We start from the raw sequence: 22,373 nt of genomic DNA on the forward strand, positions 1-22,373 counted from the left end.
TGTCTATATTTCCTGAAAACAATCTGAAACTGAGGCCTATCTGACCAGCATGTGTTTCCACTGTCTTTCAGAACATATAAGGTGAGCTTAGGCCCAGAGAACCCATTACTGCATAGAGCTGATGTTTCAGTCTGCATTTCATGATACAGCAGTAGACTGCTTTGAATGACAACAGTATTCCAAAGTACTATTAAGCCAGTGGAGCTATATTTATTAAGTAGCATGGCAGATTCTAATGCAATGCTGTCTTAAGGCATGATTCCCTAAATCCTTTCAGAATATTATGTATAGATAATTAAAGACCTAAATTATTTGCTATATAATGTTTTTGAACTGATTGACGATTTTCTACTGAAGTTTGTCTTTGTAAGCCTTTGTAAGACTGAGCCTTTGGAGATACGTGTTAAATGCAGACGTGGCAATAATTTTTTGTATAAAAATTACTTAAATCAAAATTTAAAATTGAATTAAGGGTGTGTAAAACTACATTAAGCTAATAACTGTGGCGGCAACAATAATTGCCACTTTCACTCAATAATCTTCACTTGGTGCAGTAATGAAGTTAACATTTTTTTATGTTTTTTTAAAACAAGTATTAAAACTCAAAAACATAATTTTCGTGTTTATAAAACTATTTAAATCCTTGTTTTAATTATCATTGAGATGTTTTAGAACTGAGTGGACATATACATGTGTGAAATACACACATGGGTATATAACAGACATATAATCACACATGCTAATAAACAACAAAACATTTAAGCAATTTGACAATTATGTTATTAAATTAAACTGAGCCTTAACATTTTATTAGATTTTAATTCATTTCATCTTACATTTATTTCACAATTAAGGACTTTAATTTAGCTTAGTCATACGTTTCCTTTAAATATTCATCAGTGGAACAATGCGGGAAAGTGCTGTGTCACTCTTACACAAGATATTAATACCTGTATTAGAGGTGTGTGAATGTGTGGGTGTGTGTGTGTATATGTGTGTGTGTGTGTGTGTGTGTGGGTGTGGGTGTGTTTGTATTGAATTTGTCATTTTACAAAGTTTCTTCCTTCTTCCTGCTCTCTGTTTTCCCACCTGAAAGGCTTAACGTCCACAGTGGGAGTGATTTAGCTGCATCATAAGGAGTAAGAAACAGGGAGGGCACTGTATTTCCCTCAGCGGAGAGAGTAAATGCATCACAGTTTAGTACACAGTAGCTGAGAAACAAGGTGGTTGACTGAAACCAGATATTTTAGGGAATTTAATTGTAAGATCTATTCAAGATCTATCCTGTATTTATTCACAGGATTTTACTGGAAGAGATTTATATAACGTGTCATCATCTGGTAAGTCCTTGTTCTGTAAATATGCATTCAATATTAGTATAATAAATAAATGAAATAACAAATATTGTACAAAGTGGTGTTGGTCAACAATGCAGCCAAAACTGCTTGTTAAAGTTTATAGTAAGATGTATTCTGTTTTACTACTGCTGCTGCTTTAAGGAAATAATAGATTTGTTTATTAGATACTCTTTTTATATTACTATTATGTTTAACTAATATTTTATAATAATATTTTATGCAACTTCATTTCATTGGATTAAACCACATTTTAAGTAGGATTAAATATTTAAAAGTATATGAATGACATGAATTTAAAAGTTTTTTTTCTTCGGCTGCTAACATATTTATGCCAGATACCCTTTCTGACACAACTCATTTATTTCTATCCGGGCTTGGGACTGGCATTGAGAGGCACTGACAAGCCTCTTAGTGGCTAGGCTGTTTTTTCTTGGGATGGACACTCATTACAATGCCAATGCTGAAATAATTTAGCAATATCTAAGCTATATAACATGTAAATAACATAAATAATTGATATAAATACAGTTTTAAGAATGATTAATCTGGATGGAACACATTGAGTGTGTGCTTACTGTCACATTATTAAAATCCTGCCATCTCTTGGCCAGGTTGTGAGACCTGATGCCATTGGTTAGCAACTTAATGGTATCGTTTCCAAAAGCTGCATTTATAGCACTAGTTTTTATGTTCTTTATGTTATGTTCTAATAGCTTTTTTTCTGTATATTTTAGGTTTCTTGAAGAGTTGAAGACATCAGAATGCAGGAACCAGAGCTATCAACAGTGATAACTTTCAAAGAAGCTTTGCAAAACCCTGAGACAGTTCTCCCCAAAGATGAGAACGACCTAGTCTGGGAAGCATCTCCAGAATGTTCTATTTGCTTCACCACATATGATAATGCTTTTAAGACACCTAAGGTTCTGCAGTGTAATCACACTTTCTGTCTGGAGTGTTTGTCGCGCTTCATTGCTGTTTCATCAGAACAAACAAGCACCCAGATCACCTGCCCTCTTTGCCGACAACCTACTTCTGTCCCTGAAAATGGTCCGCCGGCTCTGACGACCAGCCTGGAGCTCTTGAGCCAACTGCCCAGCTATCAACAGCAAGAGACAAATGTATGGCTAGAGGGGAAAAAGCTCTGCTACTCAAACCCAATGACACCTACCTGCATCTGTATTGAAATTGGAGGGAATAAGCAGGAGAATAACAACAGCACAGAGCATATAGAAGGTTATAGAAATGCAACACTGTGTTGTCTGGGTCATTACAGCAGTTGGAAGCGACTGGTGATTTTTATTGTAGTGCTGCTCCTATTGCTTATCGTAATCATCTGGCCCATGCAGTGCATTTTCATTCGGGGTTTGACATCAGGCTGCTTAAGTAAGCACACAGGCACCATTACCTATCCTACAGCGTCAACCAGCACTGTTAGGTGAGGAGTGGAGGTTACATAACCTGCAATAAGTTTGGCCTGTGACATTGACAGAAAGTGCCATAGTAACAAAAAACTCATTAAATCTTCCATCTTCCATCACAGGTCACTTTGTACCCAACTGAAGTGCAATGGATGAAACCCTCTTACCAAAAAAACTCTTTGATGAGACAAAAGACTATTTACACTGCTGTTAAAGTGAACTGAGTCAAATCTCCATAACCAGAAAACGGGTGATTCAATAGTGACATTTTACATACACCATAATACCAATACATTACAATGTTCAATTTACTATTGTACTATTTAGAGTAAAATCATTTATCTTATTAAAATAATGTAGATGATAAAACATTATTTCTAAAAAACTAGTGTTTTTAGATGCTATTTGAGTTACAGTCATTGTTAATGTGCATTAATCATGAATTCGGTTATCCAGCCTTCATGGATAAACAAAACCTGTAAAATGGTTTGTACAGATGAACTCAGTGATTTTCAAAATGCCCCTAGGATGCCATATCATTTTATAAAACGTCTGCCCTGCTACAACTATTTTCATTGTTGGAAAAGCAACAACTCAGCCACAAAGGGGACCAATGAGTGCAAAAAAATAATCTATACCATTTTTACAATAATGTAAAATAATCTTATTGATTTCAAACTATAATCAACATCAAGAACTGGCACTATTTTGCAGAAATAACCTTGGATTTCCAAGAAAATAGACGTCACTCCAGGCGTCAAGAACTTGCCTGTGTTTGTAAATAGACTTGATAAAAGTCTTCCTCTTTGTGTAATGGAGTTTCAAGTTTAATTTCTTGATGCTGCATAGGACTGTGTTAAGTGACAACAGGTTTATGAAGTACTCCCAAGCCCATGTGGTTATATTTACTAGTGGTGGTAAATTCGGTTCATTTTATGGACTCAGATTAATCTGAGTCACTTGTACTGACATTCTGATTGTGATTGATTTACTGCATGAAATTGCATCCCAATATCACTTGTCTTCCGTGCACTCATCTTCTGTAAATAAATCCTTCTCTCTTAATTCTCTTGGCACCTCACACTTCTCTTGTCAGTGACAAGTTGACACTTTTTTCTAAGTGAAAATCATGCGGGAGGAGAGGTAGGTGGACTCACCTACCAATCAGATGGATATATTAATGGGTCAAGGGTTTAAAATGACATGGGGGCTGTGATACTCCCTAAGTGGTACAGTATTAAAGTAGCCTGTAAGCATTTGCATTTTAATAATAATAATAACTATATTTTGTTGTTGTTTTGCTTACAAGAAAATATGCTGTATTACTAATCTATACCACTACTACTGATAATAATAATAATAATAATAAGAAGAAGAACAATAATAGCATGTGCATAAAATCAGCCACATAACGAACACCGGTGTGTTTAACCGCTTGTTTATTGGAATATTACCTTATTACTTAGATTCACGGACTGGAGTGAAGTTGGTTCAGCCAAATCATCTGAGTCCACGGTGTTTCGGTGAGTCACTCGTCTTGTGTGCTTAGCAGCAGCCAGTCAGAGGACTCATAGGATCCGAGTTAATTGAGATTTCTCGTGATTCCTGATTCAGTACAAAGATTCGAATCATTAACCCGGGTGATTCAGGAACTGCCCAGCTCTAATATTTACCAGAGTAGTATGACAGTTTCTCATACAATGCCACCTAAGGGCTCAAAGGTCACACATGTTTAATTGTCGTTGCTGTCCGATGAAAAACGCGTATCTCCAAAAGTCCAACTTTTCAGGAAAAGGAAAAAACTTTTTCCCCTGACAGTAACGGTGCTAACAAACCACAGATAGCACAATTTAGATAAAATTCAGCACAGGAATAAAAATACATCTTTATCAGGTCGTCAGTCCGTCGGTTTCATATGTAAAATGGACTTACGTGTATTGTAGAGACATACATGGATTTCTTTTGGTGAATTCCAACGAGCACGTCAAACTTCCGGCACAGCCCGTTGTGTGTTCTTTTAAATACCGTCGGTACGAATGCGTGTTTTAGCATGAGCAGAGTCTAATATTACTATACTAGACTATACCTGGTCAAAATCAGCACATTTAATCTAGCAGCCAGTGGTACTAGTGGACACGATACTAGTTAAAGAGATTGCGTGATTTTTCATCTTTTCATTGGTCATTTTGATATTAGCTGCTATGGACAGACAGAGATTTATATCCACAATCAACACATGTAAAAAAGTGAAAACCGCTAAAAGTGGAGATACGTTTTTCATCTGACAGTTCTTTTTGAACTGATATTGTCAATTTTCTCCCAAGGTTTTGCAAAAAGTGGTGAATCTAAACCCATCTGGGCCTTTGGGGGATCCTCCTTTTTATACCCAATCACCTGTTTATTGTGTAATGTTTTCACTCCAAGTTGTTGCAGGCATTGAATTCAAATGTTCTTTATATTTACAAAGTGCAATTAAGGGTCAGTGAAACATTAAAAATCTTTTTTAACATAATGTTTTTATTCTACATTTGAAATTTAGCATGCTTTAGAAGTACCATTTAAAGAGAACTGCATTTTGGTTAATCTGTGCCTCCACACCCCCTGCCAGCCAACATGGGTAGACATGTGAGCACATTTAACTTAGAACTAGGACAAAGGCATGTTTTCCACTGTGTTACTGTATCTCATTTCCTATTGTTACGCTTGTTATAAAACATTTTTAGGAAATGAGGACACTTATTGTTGCAGTTTTGCAAGTGGAATTTTTGCCCATTCTTGCTTGATACAAGACAGCTGCTCCAGAGTCCATAGTCATCTATCCTTCTCTTCACTGCAGTAGATAGTATTCACTATTATATTGTAGCATTGTTTGTTTCTTGTTAATTCAGTAGTTTTGTATTAGTTTAGCCATTAGCTTAGTGATGTAGTGTAGCCTTGTTTAGCATTAGCTTTAGCATTAGGCATGCCACTAGCTTCAGCACCTGTCACTATCCTAGCACTTATCACAGTTATATTTAGTATTTCTATTCACAGTGTTTAATTATAGTGTATTGTGTATGGGTTTTAGTATTGTGCATTACTTTTGGTGTATTCTGTTCACAATGGTTATTAAAATCCTTTCACTAGTGTCCCTAAACCTGTGTTCTAGTACTCTTCTTACATCAGTAGGCCAGTCATAAATATGTTTCTCTGGAATGCCAATATATACGTCATCATATGGTACCATTATACATATGCAAGTCACCCATTTACATTTTCGGCATTTAGCAGAAGCTCTTATCCAGAGCGACTTACAAAAGTGCTTCCATAGTAAACATTACCTTACTCTAGTTTAAGTAGACATGCTATGGGCCATGCTATGGGCACCCATGCTATGAGCACTAATGCACCGCCATACCATTTGTCCTTGTTTAATCATGGTCATTTTCATCTTTGGCTTGATGTCTATATTTCCTGAAAACAATCTGAAACTGAGGCCTATCTGACCAGCACGTGTTTCCACTGTCTTTCAGAACATATAAGGTGAGCTTAGGCCCAGAGAACCCATTACTGCATAGAGCTGATGTTTCAGTCTGCATTTCATGATACAGCAGTAGACTGCTTTGAATGACAACAGTATTCCAAAGTACTATTAAGCCAGTGGAGCTATATTTATTAAGTAGCATGGCAGATTCTCATGCAATGCTGTCTTAAGGCATGATTCCCTAAATCCTTTCAGAATATTATGTATAGATAATTAAAGACCTAAATTATTTGCTATATAATGTTTTTGAACTGATTGACGATTTTCTACTGAAGTTTGTCTTTGTAAGCCTTTGTAAGACTGAGCCTTTGGAGATACGTGTTAAATGCAGACGTGGCAATAATTTTTTGTATAAAAATTACTTAAATCAAAATTTAAAATTGAATTAAGGGTGTGTAAAACTACATTAAGCTAATAACTGTGGCGGCAACAATAATTGCCACTTTCACTCAATAATCTTCACTTGGTGCAGTAATGAAGTTAACATTTTTTTATGTTTTTTTAAAACAAGTATTAAAACTCAAAAACATAATTTTCGTGTTTATAAAACTATTTAAATCCTTGTTTTAATTATCATTGAGATGTTTTAGAACTGAGTGGACATATACATGTGCGAAATACACACATGGGTATATAACAGACATATAATCACACATGCTAATAAACAACAAAACATTTAAGCAATTTGACAATTATGTTATTAACTTAAACTGAGCCTTAACATTTTATTAGATTTTAATTCATTTCATCTTACATTTATTTCACAATTTAGGACTTTAATTTAGCTTAGTCATACGTTTCCTTTAAATATTCATCAGTGGAACAATGCGGGAAAGTGCTGTGTCACTCTTACACAAGATATTAATACCTGTATTAGAGGTGTGTGAATGTGTGGGTGTGTGTGTGTATATGTGTGTGTGTGTGTGTGTGTGTGTGTGTGTGGGTGTGTTTGTATTGAATTTGTCATTTTCCAAAGTTTCTTCCTTCTTCCTGCTCTCTGTTTTCCCACCTGAAAGGCTTAACGTCCACAGTGGGAGTGATTTAGCTGCATCATAAGGAGTAAGAAACAGGGAGGGCACTGTATTTCCCTCAGCGGAGAGAGTAAATGCATCACAGTTTAGTACACAGTAGCTGAGAAACAAGGTGGTTGACTGAAACCAGATATTTTAGGGAATTTAATTGTAAGATCTATTCAAGATCTATCCTGTATTTATTTACAGGATTTTACTGGAAGAGATTTATATAACGTGTCATCATCTGGTAAGTCCTTGTTCTGTAAATATGCATTCAATATTAGTATAATAAATAAATGAAATAACAAATATTGTACAAAGTGGTGTTGGTCAACAATGCAGCCAAAACTGCTTGTTAAAGTTTATAGTAAGATGTATTCTGTTTTACTACTGCTGCTGCTTTAAGGAAATAATAGATTTGTTTATTAGATACTCTTTTTATATTACTATTATGTTTAACTAATATTTTATAATAATATTTTATGCAACTTCATTTCATTGGATTAAACCACATTTTAAGTAGGATTAAATATTTAAAAGTATATGAATGACATTAATTTAAAAGTTTTTTTTCTTCGGCTGCTAACATATTTATGCTTTTATGCCAGATACCCTTTCTGACACAACTCATTTATTTCTATCCGAGCTTGGGACTGGCATTGAGAGGCACTGACAAGTGCACCTCTTAGTGGCTAGGCTGTTTTTTCTTGGGATGGACACTCATTACAATGCCAATGCTGAAATAATTTAGCAATATCTAAGCTATATAACATGTAAATAACATAAATAATTGATATAAATACAGTTTTAAGAATGATTAATCTGGATGGAACACATTGAGTGTGCTTACTGTCACATTATTAAAATCCTGCCATCTCTTGGCCAGGTTGTGAGACCTGATGCCATTGGTTAGCAACTTAATGGTATCGTTTCCAAAAGCTGCATTTATAGCACTAGTTTTTATGTTCTTTATGTTATGTTCTAATAGCTTTTTTTCTGTATATTTTAGGTTTCTTGAAGAGTTGAAGACATCAGAATGCAGGAACCAGAGCTATCAACAGTGATAACTTTCAAAGAAGCTTTGCAAAACCCTGAGACAGTTCTCCCCAAAGATGAGAACGACCTAGTCTGGGAAGCATCTCCAGAATGTTCTATTTGCTTCACCACATATGATAATGCTTTTAAGACACCTAAGGTTCTGCAGTGTAATCACACTTTCTGTCTGGAGTGTTTGTCGCGCTTCATTGCTGTTTCATCAGAACAAACAAGCACCCAGATCACCTGCCCTCTTTGCCGACAACCTACTTCTGTCCCTGAAAATGGTCCGCCGGCTCTGACGACCAGCCTGGAGCTCTTGAGCCAACTGCCCAGCTATCAACAGCAAGAGACAAATGTATGGCTAGCGGGGAAAAAGCTCTGCTACTCAAACCCAATGACGCCTACCTGCATCTGTATTGAAATTGGAGGGAATAAGCAGGAGAATAACAACAGCACAGAGCATATGGAAGGTTATAGAAATGCAACACTGTGTTGTCTGGGTCATTACAGCAGTTGGAAGCGACTGGTGATTTTTATTGTAGTGCTGCTCCTATTGCTTATCGTAATCATCTGGCCCATGCAGTGCATTTTCATTCGGGGTTTGACATCAGGCTGCTTAAGTAAGCACACAGGCACCATTACCTATCCTACAGCGTCAACCAGCACTGTTAGGTGAGGAGTGGAGGTTACATAACCTGCAATAAGTTTGGCCTGTGACATTGACAGAAAGTGCCATAGTAACAAAAAACTCATTAAATCTTCCATCTTCCATCACAGGTCACTTTGTACCCAACTGAAGTGCAATGGATGAAACCCTCTTACCAAAAAAACTCTTTGATGAGACAAAAGACTATTTACACTGCTGTTAAAGTGAACTGAGTCAAATCTCCATAACCAGAAAACGGGTGATTCAATAGTGACATTTTACATACACCATAATACCAATACATTACAATGTTCAATTTACTATTGTACTATTTAGAGTAAAATCATTTATCTTATTAAAATAATGTAGATGATAAAACATTATTTCTAAAAAACTAGTGTTTTTAGATGCTATTTGAGTTACAGTCATTGTTAATGTGCATTAATCATGAATTCGGTTATCCAGCCTTCATGGATAAACAAAACCTGTAAAATGGTTTGTACAGATGAACTCAGTGATTTTCAAAATGCCCCTAGGATGCCATATCATTTTATAAAACGTCTGCCCTGCTACAACTATTTTCATTGTTGGAAAAGCAACAACTCAGCCACAAAGGGGACCAATGAGTGCAAAAAAATAATCTATACCATTTTTACAATAATGTAAAATAATCTTATTGATTTCAAACTATAATCAACATCAAGAACTGGCACTATTTTGCAGAAATAACCTTGGATTTCCAAGAAAATAGACGTCACTCCAGGCGTCAAGAACTTGCCTGTGTTTGTAAATAGACTTGATAAAAGTCTTCCTCTTTGTGTAATGGAGTTTCAAGTTTAATTTCTTGATGCTGCATAGGACTGTGTTAAGTGACAACAGGTTTATGAAGTACTCCCAAGCCCATGTGGTTATGTTTACTAGTGGTGGTAAATTCGGTTCATTTTATGGACTCAGATTAATCTGAGTCACTTGTACTGACATTCTGATTGTGATTGATTTACTGCATGAAATTGCATCCCAATATCACTTGTCTTCCGTGCACTCATCTTCTGTAAATAAATCCTTCTCTCTTAATTCTCTTGGCACCTCACACTTTTTTCTAAGTGAAAATCATGCGGGAGGAGAGGTGGGTGGACTCACCTACCAATCAGATGGATATATTAATGGGTCAAGGGTTTAAAATGACATGGGGGCTGTGATACTCCCTAAGTGGTACAGTATTAAAGTAGCCTGTAAGCATTTGCATTTTAATAATAATAATAACTATATTTTGTTGTTGTTTTGCTTACAAGAAAATATGCTGTATTACTAATCTATACCACTACTACTGATAATAATAATAATAATAAGAAGAAGAAGAACAATAATAGCATGTGCATAAAATCAGCCACATAACGAACATCGGTGTGTTTAACCGCTTGTTTATTGGAATATTACCTTATTACTTAGATTCACGGACTGGAGTGAAGTTGGTTCAGCCAAATCATCTGAGTCCACGGTGTTTCGGTGAGTCACTCGTCTTGTGTGCTTAGCAGCAGCCAGTCAGAGGACTCATAGGATCCGAGTTAATTGAGATTTCTCGTGATTCCTGATTCAGTACAAAGATTCGAATCATTAACCCGGGTGATTCAGGAACTGCCCAGCTCTAATATTTACCAGAGTAGTATGACAGTTTCTCATACAATGCCACCTAAGGGCTCAAAGGTCACACATGTTTAATTGTCGTTGCTGTCCGATGAAAAACACGTATCTCCAAAAGTCCAACTTTTCAGGAAAAGGAAAAAACTTTTTCCCCTGACAGTAACGGTGCTAACAAACCACAGATAGCACAATTTAGATAAAATTCAGCACAGGAATAAAAATACATCTTTATCAGGTCGTCAGTCCGTCGGTTTCATATGTAAAATGGACTTACGTGTATTGTAGAGACATACATGGATTTCTTTTGGTGAATTCCAACGAGCACGTCAAACTTCCGGCACAGCCTGTTGTGTGTTCTTTTAAATACCGTCAGTACGAATGCGTGTTTTAGCATGAGCAGAGTCTAATATTACTATACTAGACTATACCTGGTCAAAATCAGCACATTTAATCTAGCAGCCAGTGGTACTAGTGGACACGATACTAGTTAAAGAGATTGCGTGATTTTTCATCTTTTCATTGGTCATTTTGATATTAGCTGCTATGGACAGACAGAGATTTATATCCACAATCAACACATGTAAAAAAGTGAAAACCGCTAAAAGTGGAGATACGTTTTTCAAAGGACAACGACGTTATGTGGATTCTGACCCTACATGGACTGACATTTCTCTGGATTCCCGGAGTCTGTTATATTACATATGGTAGATGCTAAAAGACCTTGTGTTTTACTTTGTGTGGAGAAATGTTCTTTTTTACCTGATTGACAATTTTCTCCCAAGGTTTTGCAAAAAGTGGTGAATCTAAACCAATCTGGGCCTTCGGGGGATCCTCCTTTTTATACCCAATCACCTGTTTATTGTGTAATGTTTTCACTCCAAGTTGTTGCAGGCATTGAATTCAAATGTTCTTTATATTTACAAAGTGCAATTAAGGGTCAGTGAAACATTAAAAATCTTTTTTTGAACTTTTTTCAGTTAAAATGTATGTTCAAGAAGAATTAACAAATCACAGATTCTTGTTTGTATTGCATTTTACAAAATCTCTCAACATTTCTGAGAATTGGGTTGGTAGATCTTTTCAATTGTCCTGATAAGTGTTATCTAGGGTGCATAACAAAATGCTTTTCCTGGGTACAGCAGCACACATGCAGTCTTTCATGTGACCAGATTCATTGCTCTATTTATATCAGAGTAAAGCAGAGGCCTCACATTCCCATACACAAGGGCAGTGAGAACGATGGGGACAAGCGCCATGCCAACCCTGGGAATGCTCAAGTGTTTGGGATTTATAATTTACAGCTAAAGGTAAGTCAAACAAAACAAGGAGTGAAGCTCAGTAATCTTAAAGAAGCTCATAAAGTAACAGATGACTGAGAGGTGCAAAATTGTATATGCAAGTAGAAAGCTGTTGTGATATTTTGTATTGCTTGTTTATTATGATTGCAACTGACTTCTGTGGAGTGTGATAATAGTTGACTGCTAGACTTTAATAGTGAGGTTCGAGATAAGTGAGATGGGTTATACAGGGCTGGCTAAATCAAACTTGGTTGTTTTTAATTAGCTGAATTTACTTAACAATTAAAGTAGAACCATTTCAAAAAAGGTCATACAAGGTGTTGGTTAACTTTGACCCTATTTTTTGCTTAATGATTTGAAATCATTCCGTGTGACAAATCCTGCAATAACAGGTAATGGGAAAGGCTCAAATACTTTTTTAAAAATGTTGAATATATTTATACCAATAATATATATATAAAGTAGTATTTTGGAAATTTGCAAGCTAGTACAACTACACTATATGGCCAGAAGTATGTGTACCCCCTCCTAATAACTGAGTGCAGGTGTTTAAGACACACTCCTTTACATTTTCGGCATTTAGCAGACGCTTTTATCCAAAGCGACTTACAGTACTCTGACAATAAACAGTGGGGAAAATAAATATTTGATCCCCTGCTGATTTTGTAAGTTTACCCCCTTACAAAGACTTGAACAGTCTATAATTTTTATGAAAGGTTTATTTTAACAGAGAGAGACAGAATATCAACAAAAAATCCAGAAAAAAAACATGAAATAAAAGTTATAAATTAATTTGTATTTAATTAAGGGAAATAAGTATTTGATCCCCTACCAACCAGCAAGAATTCTGACCCCCACAGACCGGTTATGTGCACAAAAGGCACACAAATTAGTCCTGTCCCTGTATAAAAGACACCTGTCACAGAATCAGTTTCTTCCGTTCAAATCTCTCGACCACCATGGGCAAGACCAAAGAGCTATCAAAGGACGTCAGTGACAAGATTGTAGACCTGCACAAGGCTGGAATGGGCTACAAGACCATCAGCAAGAAGCTTGGTGAGAAAGAGACCACTGTTGGCACGATAATTCGAAAATGGAAGAAATACAAGATCACAGTCAATCGCCCTCACTCTGGAGCTCCATGCAAGATCTCACCTGGTGGGGTAAGAATGATTCTGAGAAAGGTGAGGTCAGTCCAGAATTACACGGGAGGAGCTCGTCAAAAGTCCCTTTGCTCAAGAAGGCTCATGTACAGGCCCGTCTGAAGTTTGCCAATGAACACCTGAATGATTCAGAGTAAGCTTGGGAGAATGTGATATGGTCAGATGAGACTGGCATCAACTCCACTCGCCGTGTTTGGAGGCAGAGAAATGCCAATGTGGGGATGGTGTTCTTGGGGTCATATCCAGCATTTCTCTGCTCCCAGCTCCCTTGAGATCATTGACAAGCTCCTCCCGTGTAATTCTGGACTGACCTCACCTTTCTCAGAATCATTCTTACCCCACCAGGTGAGATCTTGCATGGAGCTCCAGAGTGAGGGCGATTGACTGTGATCTTGTATTTCTTCCATTTTCGAATTATCGAATTCGAATTAACAGTGGTCTCTTTCTCACCAAGCTTCTTGCTGATGGTCTTGTAGCCCATTCCAGTCTTGTGCAGGTCTACAATCTTGTCCCTGACGTCCTTTGATAGCTCTTTGGTCTTGCCCATGGTGGTCGAGAGATTTGAACAGAAGAAACTGATTCTGTGACAGGAGTCTTTTATACAGGGACAGGACTAATTTGTGTGCCTCATGGGCACATAACCGGTCTGTGGGGGTCAGAATTCTTGCTGGTTGGTAGGGGATCAAATACTTATTTCCCTTAATTAAATAAAAATTAATTTATAACTGGATTTTTTGTTGATATTCTGTCTCTCTCTGTTAAAATAAACCTTCCATAAAAATTATAGACTGTTCAAGTCTTTGTAAGGGGGTAAACTTACAAAATCAGCAGGGGATCAAATACTTATTTTCCTCACTGTATTGTTTGAGCAATTGAGGGTTAAGAGGAAGAGAAGGGGTCCACTAAGACAATGCATGTGTCGGAGGAGACGTGAGCAGCAACATACCCTCCTCGAATGCAGTCGGGGATTCCCAGCAGCAGAGGACAGATTGACTGCACTAAATCGGGAGAAAATGGGAGAAAGTGCATAAATAAATAGAAAAACAGATGGTCAAGTTTGATAAAGACATGGTTTAATGAGTTTGGTGTAAAGGGACTTTGTATTTGACCTCAACAGCACTAAACACCCTTGGATGAATGTCTGACCTCACAGGTGCTCTTACCCCTTGGACACAAATTCCTACAGACACAAAATATTGTGGAAAACCTTCCCAGAATGGAGTAGGCTGTGACGTCTGCAAATTATATTTATGCCCACAGTTTTGGAAGATATCCAGCTAGCTCATGGTTATGTGTCCACATACTTTGGGCTATATAGTTTACAGTTTTTTGGTATGGTATTTTGAGGTGCATTGTTGTGTAATGGGTCTTTTTTATTCTGAGGACTGTCTTTTTTTTATTCTGAGGATTTGTTCATAGTTTAAGATTTTTTTCTTTGCCTGTTAGCTCATACTGAACCACTGCCAAATAGTTGGCACATTTTCCATGGATGCAGCTACTCTTGTGTCAGTCCGAGCAGGCTTAGTTCCAAATGCAGAGTTCCAAACACCCACTGTCTACAACGAGTTCAAATACTATATGAAGTACTTATAGTAATACTGTATAAGTACTTATAGTAATACTTATAGTAGTACTGATTTTTGACAAGCTGTGTTTAAATTAATTTATTTACTTACATAGTAAAGTGTTCTGAGAAGAGTAATGTGTATTATATATTGTTTACCATTAAAATAAAACTGTATCCAGCAGTGGTGCAGCAGGTAGTTTTGGTGCCACAGAACTTCAAGGATTTTAATTAGCTTTATAGACTCTATAACCATCTGGGTAGATTTTGGCATGTTCACCAGTCTGTTGCAGGGCACCACCCACTTACTATATATCATTTACTTACTTGCCTATTTAGTCACACATAGGTGCAATTTAGAGTAGCTAATTCTTCAGAAACACTGGGCTTGATGTGCTAATACATTCTGGAGGGCATCACACACTCACAAATTCATTTAAGTCATTAATTATAGCCTTTCCACCTATGAGCATGCTTTAGGATGTACATAAAAACAGAATAACAATATGATATTCATGGAGACCATGTCAAACTATTAACAATCAGAGATGTCTGGTTTAACTGGTCTTTAAAAGATGGCTAAAGACCTACCTCTTTACTAAGCCCTTAAAAATGTACTAATCAATCTATCTTTCCAAAAGATGAAAATTTGTTGTAAATTTGTACTAGAGTAAGGAGGCACTTCTGTTAGTCACTATGGATAAGCTATACACCGATCAGCCATAACATTAAAACCACTTGTTTCTACACTTACTGTTTATTTTATCAGCACCACTTACCATATAGAAGCACTTTGTAGTTCTACAATTACTGACTGTAGTCCATCTGTTTCTCTGCATGCTTTGTTAGCCCCCTTTCATGCTGTTCTTCAATGGTCAGGACCCCCACAGGACCACCACAAAGCAGGTGTTATTTGGGTGGTGGATCATTCTCAGCACTGCAGTGACACTGACATGGTGGTGGTGTGTTAGTGTGTGTTGTGCTGGTATGAGTGGATAAGACACAGCAATGCTGCTGGAGTTTTTAAACACCTCACTGTCACTGCTGGACTGAGAATAGTCCACCAACCAAAAATATCCAGCCAACAGCGCCCCATGGGCAGCATCCTGTGACCACTGATGAAGGTCTAAAAGATGACCAACTCAAACAGCAGCAATAGATGAGCGATCGTCTCTGACTTTACATCTACAAGGTGGACCAACTAGGTAGGAGTGTCTAATAGAGTGGAAAGTAAGTGGACACAATATTTAAAAACTCCAGCAGCGCTGCTGTGTCTTAACCACTCATACTAGCACAACACACAGTAACACACCACCACCATGTCAGTGTCACTGCAGTGCAGTGCTGAGAATCATCCACCACCTAAATAATACCTGCTCTGTGGTGGTCCTGTGGGGGTCCTGACCATTGAAGAACAGCATGAAAGGGGGCTAACACAGAATGCAGAGAAACAGATGGACTACAGTCAGTAATTGTACAACTACAAAGTGCTTCTATATGATACCTGGAGCTGATAAAATGGACAGTGAGTGTAGAAACAAGGACATGGTTTTAATGTTATGGCTATTCGGTGTAATGCTGTGTGACACCAATACTATCTGCTTCATTGTTCCACTTATATTTTGAAGATATTTAAAATCATTCAATAATACCTTTACTAAACTACTTTACCTTTACCCTTTTTAATTTTGAATTATACAGTGTAAATCCAGCATAAATGGATGACTTGGATTACAGTGTTCAAATAGCTGAACAAGACTGGGAGAGTTTCTATGAGGACAGCGAGGAATGTTCGATTCAGCAGGCAGGACTCGCAGGTCTGGATGATTCAGGATTTAGTGACACTGATGATGAGAAAAATTCCATCCAGGAAACAGTTTTACCTTCTCAAGCCAGGTCGGATAAACCTATTAATGAATGTGGTGCTGCACCACACACAACAAATGAAGATGAATGTGTTGCTGATTATTCTGAAGGTTTTAGCAACAAGCCAGACACAGACACATCTGCTGAGCAAACTGGAGAGATAAGTCTTGCAACTACATATGTATGCTTGACCTCAGATAGTAATATAGATGGCAATGTGATCATTCCTAATGATCAAGAGCAAAATGCCTCAGAGACAGAGAATTTAAGACAACTTGATGAAAGTTGCAGTGAGGATAAGTTAGATGAAGCCGCTGGGGAGCCAATCACTTCTTCATCATGTATTCAAGACACAGGGAACTGTAGCACAGAAGGAAACACGATTTTAAAGGTGACTGAAAGTTCAGAGAATCCAAAAAAAGAAAAAGAGCGATGGTTTGTCACAGTAAACTACAGTCCTGTAAGGTTGCGAGTAAACCATGGGACTTCAAGTCTAAAAAAGGGAAAGAAAAAAAAAAGTTCTAGAATGTTGGTTGAACAGAGCACAGCGATGGAACAGCAGTGCTCCTTGGTAGATTTTGAAGAAGCCCCCAATGAAGAAATACAAGAGAGAAAACATGAATTAAAGCAAACGCATTTTAACTGTATGTGTTTTAATACACATCCTAATAATATTAATGAAGACGTCACTTCTGATTCCTCCAGTAATAAAGAAAATGTTTTAGAAGGAAGTGAAGACAATGAAAAGATTTGTATTCCAAAAATAATCTGCACTTCTGAATCTTTTATTGGAAAAGATGAAAATACAGTTGGTCCCTTCAGCTTTGAAAGTGAATGCACTTCAGGTGTGCCTACAAAAATCTTTAAAAACAATTCCTCTGCATCACTGAATGATTCCTTCATATTTAATCATACAGATACACAACAGTTACCAACAAATGAGCAACACATACCCATTCAACCCAAAATTACCATTCCAGTTCCCCCAGAACTCAACACTTTAAACAATGTAAATGACGAACCACTAGAAGATAGTTTAATAAAGCCCTTTTCAAGCACTGCTCCTCTAGAAAACACAGAGCAAGAAGCTCCAACCCAATCACAAACAGAAGACAAAATCTTCTTTATTGAGGAGACACCAAATCAGAAACCACCTGATGAAGACTTGGAAGCAGCTGTAGGTCCAGTATGCCCTGTATATGCCCTTTCATCCTTCTGGGATGAAATGGAAAAGTTGACTATAAATGATATTTTACACATTCGGTCAGCTGATAACAGATCTCCATTGGGAGGAAGTGTCACCCCTGAGGATGTCCATTTTGAAGATAAAAATCTGCTTAGCGTACAAGATAGCAGCTTAATGGATGACGGTGCAGACTCCGGCTATTTCACTAATAAGGAAGACTCGAAACCAGGCCGTTTAAGCTGTGAATTCTCAACTCTCTCTGATTTTGATGAGGAGTTGCTACAGATACCAAATCCAAGTGCAACTCCTAGCCCAGAGCCTCAGAACTTCAAAGAACATTCTGGAATCTTTGAATATCCTAGCCCAGCGCCTCAGAACTTTAAAGAATATACTGAAATGTTTGAATCTCCTAGCCCAGCGCCTCAGAACTTTAAAGAATATACTGAAATGTTTGAATCTCCTAGCCCAGAGCCTCAGAACCTCAAAGAACATTCTGGAATCTTTGAATATCCTAGCCCAGAGCCTCAGAACCTCAAAGAACATTCTGGAATGTTTGAATCTCCTAGCCCAGAGCCTCAGAACCTCAAAGAACATTCTGGAATGTTTGAATCTCCTAGCCCAGAGCCTCAGAACCTCAAAGAACATTCTGGAATGTTTGAATCTCCTAGCCCAGAGCCTCAGAACCTCAAAGAACATTCTGGAATCTTTGAATATCCTAGCCCAGAGCCTCAGAACCTCAAAGAACATTCTGGAATGTTTGAATCTCCTAGCCCAGAGCCTCAGAACCTCAAAGAACATTCTGGAATGTTTGAATCTCCTAGCCCAGAGCCTCAGAACCTCAAAGAACATTCTGGAATGTTTGAATCTCCTAGCCCAGAGCCTCAGAACCTCAAAGAACATTTTGGAATGTTTGAATCTCCTAGCCCAGAGCCTCAGAACTTTAAAGAACATTCTGAAATGTTTGAATCTCCTAGCCCAGAGCCTCAGAACTTTAAAGAACATTCTGAAATGTTTGAATCAACCTACATACCAGATCAAGAACTTGACTTATCCACAATAAAGTGTGACAGTGATTTGGAATACAATATAAAATTGGAAGATGGAATCCCACTTTACTTGTATCCAGATGTAGAACCACAAAGCTTACCTCTAACATTAAATCTGGACAACAGTCTATATGAACTGGACTCCAACAGAACTCCTGCAGTTTTAGCAGTTAGCAACATGCTCAACGATCAGTCCTTTCTGAATTTTTCTGATGAACTTCCAACATGTTCTCTGCAAAGTTCTGTTGTTTCATTTTCCCACTCACAGAACTTGTCTGTTGTTGAGACTTACGATGATTTTTTCTCAGACTTTGAGGTTGGAAATCTATTCTTTCCTCCAGTACCTGATAAAACTGTTCCCATTTTCTCTACTTCACACTCTGTGGTGAATGATTACATTGAGACAGATTTAGGGGAAAATAATTTACCTATTCCAGTCATAACTCGCTTCAGCAGTCAGCTGAAGATGGATACAAGCGTCTCAGGAACACCAAACTTGTGCCTTTTTACAAGCCAGAGAAAAAACTGGGGGAGCCTTCTATCCTTAAGAAGAATTGGATTTACAGGAAAAGGGAGCACTTGGTACCAGAGAGTCAGTTCTTGGATCTTTCCAAAGGAAACAGCAAAGTCAATATCATATGTCACAGAATCCCAACAAGTGATACCTCTGCTACAAGTGGAGGAGCAGAAACAGCCTCAGCATTCAGTGCTGATACCAAGTAAGTTGAAAAATATTTCAGGGAAGTTCCTTGTCCCTCAATGATTTTTCTTTACATTAAGGAATATCACAATATAGGATTTAAATTACTATGACCAGGAATTTTGTATTATCAGTAAACAAAAACAGGAATAAATTGTGTGTACCTAAAGAAAAAAAACCAAACTGAAATTATAAACAATTTATTTCTATTTATTATCCTTGGTTTTTACTTGGCTGAGTTACCCTTAGTAGCTATTAAACTATTTTTTGAATAAATCTTAATTTTTGTCAAAAAAAAGGGCACAGCTTTGTTTTGTTTTTAAATATTTGAGCTTAGTTAAGAGCAGTGGTGTTTAGCAGTTTTAAGGCCTCATTGGAGATGTTGTAAAGACTAAGGTCATGACTTTCTCTTTTGGGTTACTTTGAACATTAATTCTCTTAATTTTAATCACTCCAGTTTAACTTTCCCATGGTGCTTTGGGTCAGTGTGTGTAAACACTTCCCAGTCCACCTCTAAATGGTTAAAAAAAAAAATAATAATTAAGTTTTGTAGTGTCCTTTTCTGATTTTACTTATTTTGTCTGAGATTCTAAAACCCCTAAAAATGTATTTTTTAAAAATGCTAAATTCTATTTTTCTGTTTATATTCATAGGCACAAAGTCAAAAAAACTGCATGTGTGTACATTTATAGTAAATATATACTCTAGTAGTATATTTAAAAAAAAAAACTAAAATACTTGTTTCACTGTAAATTTTATTATTTTACAAAATGCTAAATACAAAAAATAAATTACATCCAAATTTAAAGTATACTGTCTTGCTTTAGGGTGGCACGGTGGGTAGCACTTTCACCTCATAGCAAGGGGGTCCTGGGTTCGATCCCCAGGCGGGGGTCTGGGTCCTTTCTGTGCGTAGTTTGCATGTTCTCCCCGTGTCTGCGTGGGTTTCCTCCTGGAGCTCCAGTTTCCTCCCACAGTCCAAAAAACATACAGTCAGGTTAATTGGAGGCACTGAATTGCCCTACAGGTGAATGAGTGTATGTATGTGTATGTGTGTCTGCCCTGTGATGAACTAACACCCCGTCCAGGGTGTTACTGTGTGCCTTGCGCCCATTCAAAAGCTGTTTTATGGAACTTTCAAATGGCATTTAAAAATGAACACATATTAAGTAAGAACAATTGCATTATTCCCTGATGGCCCATGATGTTTGTGGCCAAAACCTTTGATTTGACAGTTCTGACAAAAATAAACACTTTTTGATATTAAATCAACCCTCCACTAGTAAATATAGCGTACATGAAAAGGTCAAGACAATGAAGTTTAAATGGTTTCATATAGCTGTGCTGTAAACTTACTGGAAAATACAGAGAAACTAACAGTGCACACTATATTGTTATTATTATTATTAATGTCTTTTTCAGAAAAGGATAACTTTATATTTACTATAAAACAAGCAGACATGTGCCTGGTCTGTATTGCCTTTGCTTCCTGGGTGCTGAAATCATCTAATCCCCAGTCTACAGACACGTGGAAAGCAGGTTAGTATAGATGCTTTAAACCTTTTTTTCACAGTTTGCATTATGAAACCAATAAGTTTTAACGTCTCTCCAAATGTGTTTTCAGCTCTTCTGGCTAATGTGAGTGCAATCTCAGCCATCCAGTACTTACGAAAATATGTGAAAAAGGAAAACAACTGGTGATCCATGATGTCCAATCTTTCCAAGAAGTTCTAATAAGGGGCCACAATAAAACAAACAGTTTATTTGCACTAAATTCAAAGCAAGCACTATTTTAATATAAAAGACACTAACGGCGTATGCAGGATTTACTAGGATTCACTATTCAAATATTTGCTGGTTTTAAAAAGACAGAATACAACATTTAAAAAAAAAATACATTTCACTTTATTATCCCACCAGCATTTATTTAGTTACAAAAATATTTAGATATTAGGTTGGCATGGACCAGAAAAGCACAATAGGTTTATATATAAAATATTTTCATCCTGGGATGTGCTAAGCACAGGAAAGCAGTGTATATATCAGTGTGTATGAATAAGTTATATTTTGATTGGTGCAATAACAACACCTATTAATCAAACCCATAAATCTATAGTCACACATAACAGTTTTATGATTTAAACATTTACTTTACAGATTTCATCTCATTTTTAGAAGGCAGCTGAGCTCATAATGACAGCACATATACAGTACTTCTTCTATAAACCCTCTTCCCCTCCCACCCAGAGAGGACTGGGGACTCTTTTTCAGCAGTGACAGTGGTGACTTTTGCTCTGGTGGTCATAAGAAATTACTAAAAGGTTTATTTAAAAAAAATCAGACATTACATTGACTTTTTCAGGAATGGCATGTGCATTTCTATACATTGTGAATATAAGAACATGTAGTAAATAACTAAAAGTGTACAACTAGATATGTATTTTATATAAGGTGAAAAAAGCGTCGTAGAGTATAATTTCAAAATTGGGGTCAGATTTATATACAGCTCCTGTATATAATATTGAAAATACATGAAGTGCAAGATTATAAATAAATAAAAACACTAATAATCAGCAAATGATCTTTTATGATTCTTTAAAGCACACTTTTTCTGGAGGTGCCTATTTTATTAGAGTAGATATATAAAACTTTAAGTTAATCCTCATTAGCAAATTCTGCAAATCCATATTTTATCTGAAATCAATTTTTGTGTCAAATCTGTAACCCCAACAATGTTCTCCATATAACTGCCATAAATCTAGTAAATGTTAAGTTCCCTATTACTTCTCCCTTTTTACAGACATAAAAATGAGCATTATATTATATATTTCTTCATATAAAAAAGCTAAACTTAGTTTGCATTATAGTAGTATACATTTTCTAATTTACATGTAAATGAAGTCATGAGTTAAA

General features: G+C 36.8%; 2 protein-coding genes across 2 annotated transcripts; both read left to right on the plus strand.

Annotated features, from left to right (window-relative positions):
• Positions 1 to 2,119: 2,119 nt before the first annotated feature.
• LOC134317326 (RING finger protein 223) lies at positions 2,120 to 2,797 on the plus strand. Its single transcript, XM_062998139.1, has one exon. It carries the CDS (start codon positions 2,120 to 2,122, stop codon positions 2,795 to 2,797), a length of 678 nt encoding a protein of 225 aa, XP_062854209.1.
• Positions 2,798 to 8,348: 5,551 nt separating this feature from the next.
• On the plus strand, positions 8,349 to 9,026 carry LOC134317327 (RING finger protein 223-like). Its single transcript, XM_062998141.1, has one exon. It carries the CDS (start codon positions 8,349 to 8,351, stop codon positions 9,024 to 9,026), a length of 678 nt encoding a protein of 225 aa, XP_062854211.1.
• The last annotated feature ends 13,347 nt before the right edge of the window (positions 9,027 to 22,373 follow it).

The sequence above is a fragment of the Trichomycterus rosablanca genome, chromosome 6 (genome assembly GCF_030014385.1).
Source record: "Trichomycterus rosablanca isolate fTriRos1 chromosome 6, fTriRos1.hap1, whole genome shotgun sequence".
NCBI classification, from domain to species: domain Eukaryota; kingdom Metazoa; phylum Chordata; class Actinopteri; order Siluriformes; family Trichomycteridae; genus Trichomycterus; species Trichomycterus rosablanca.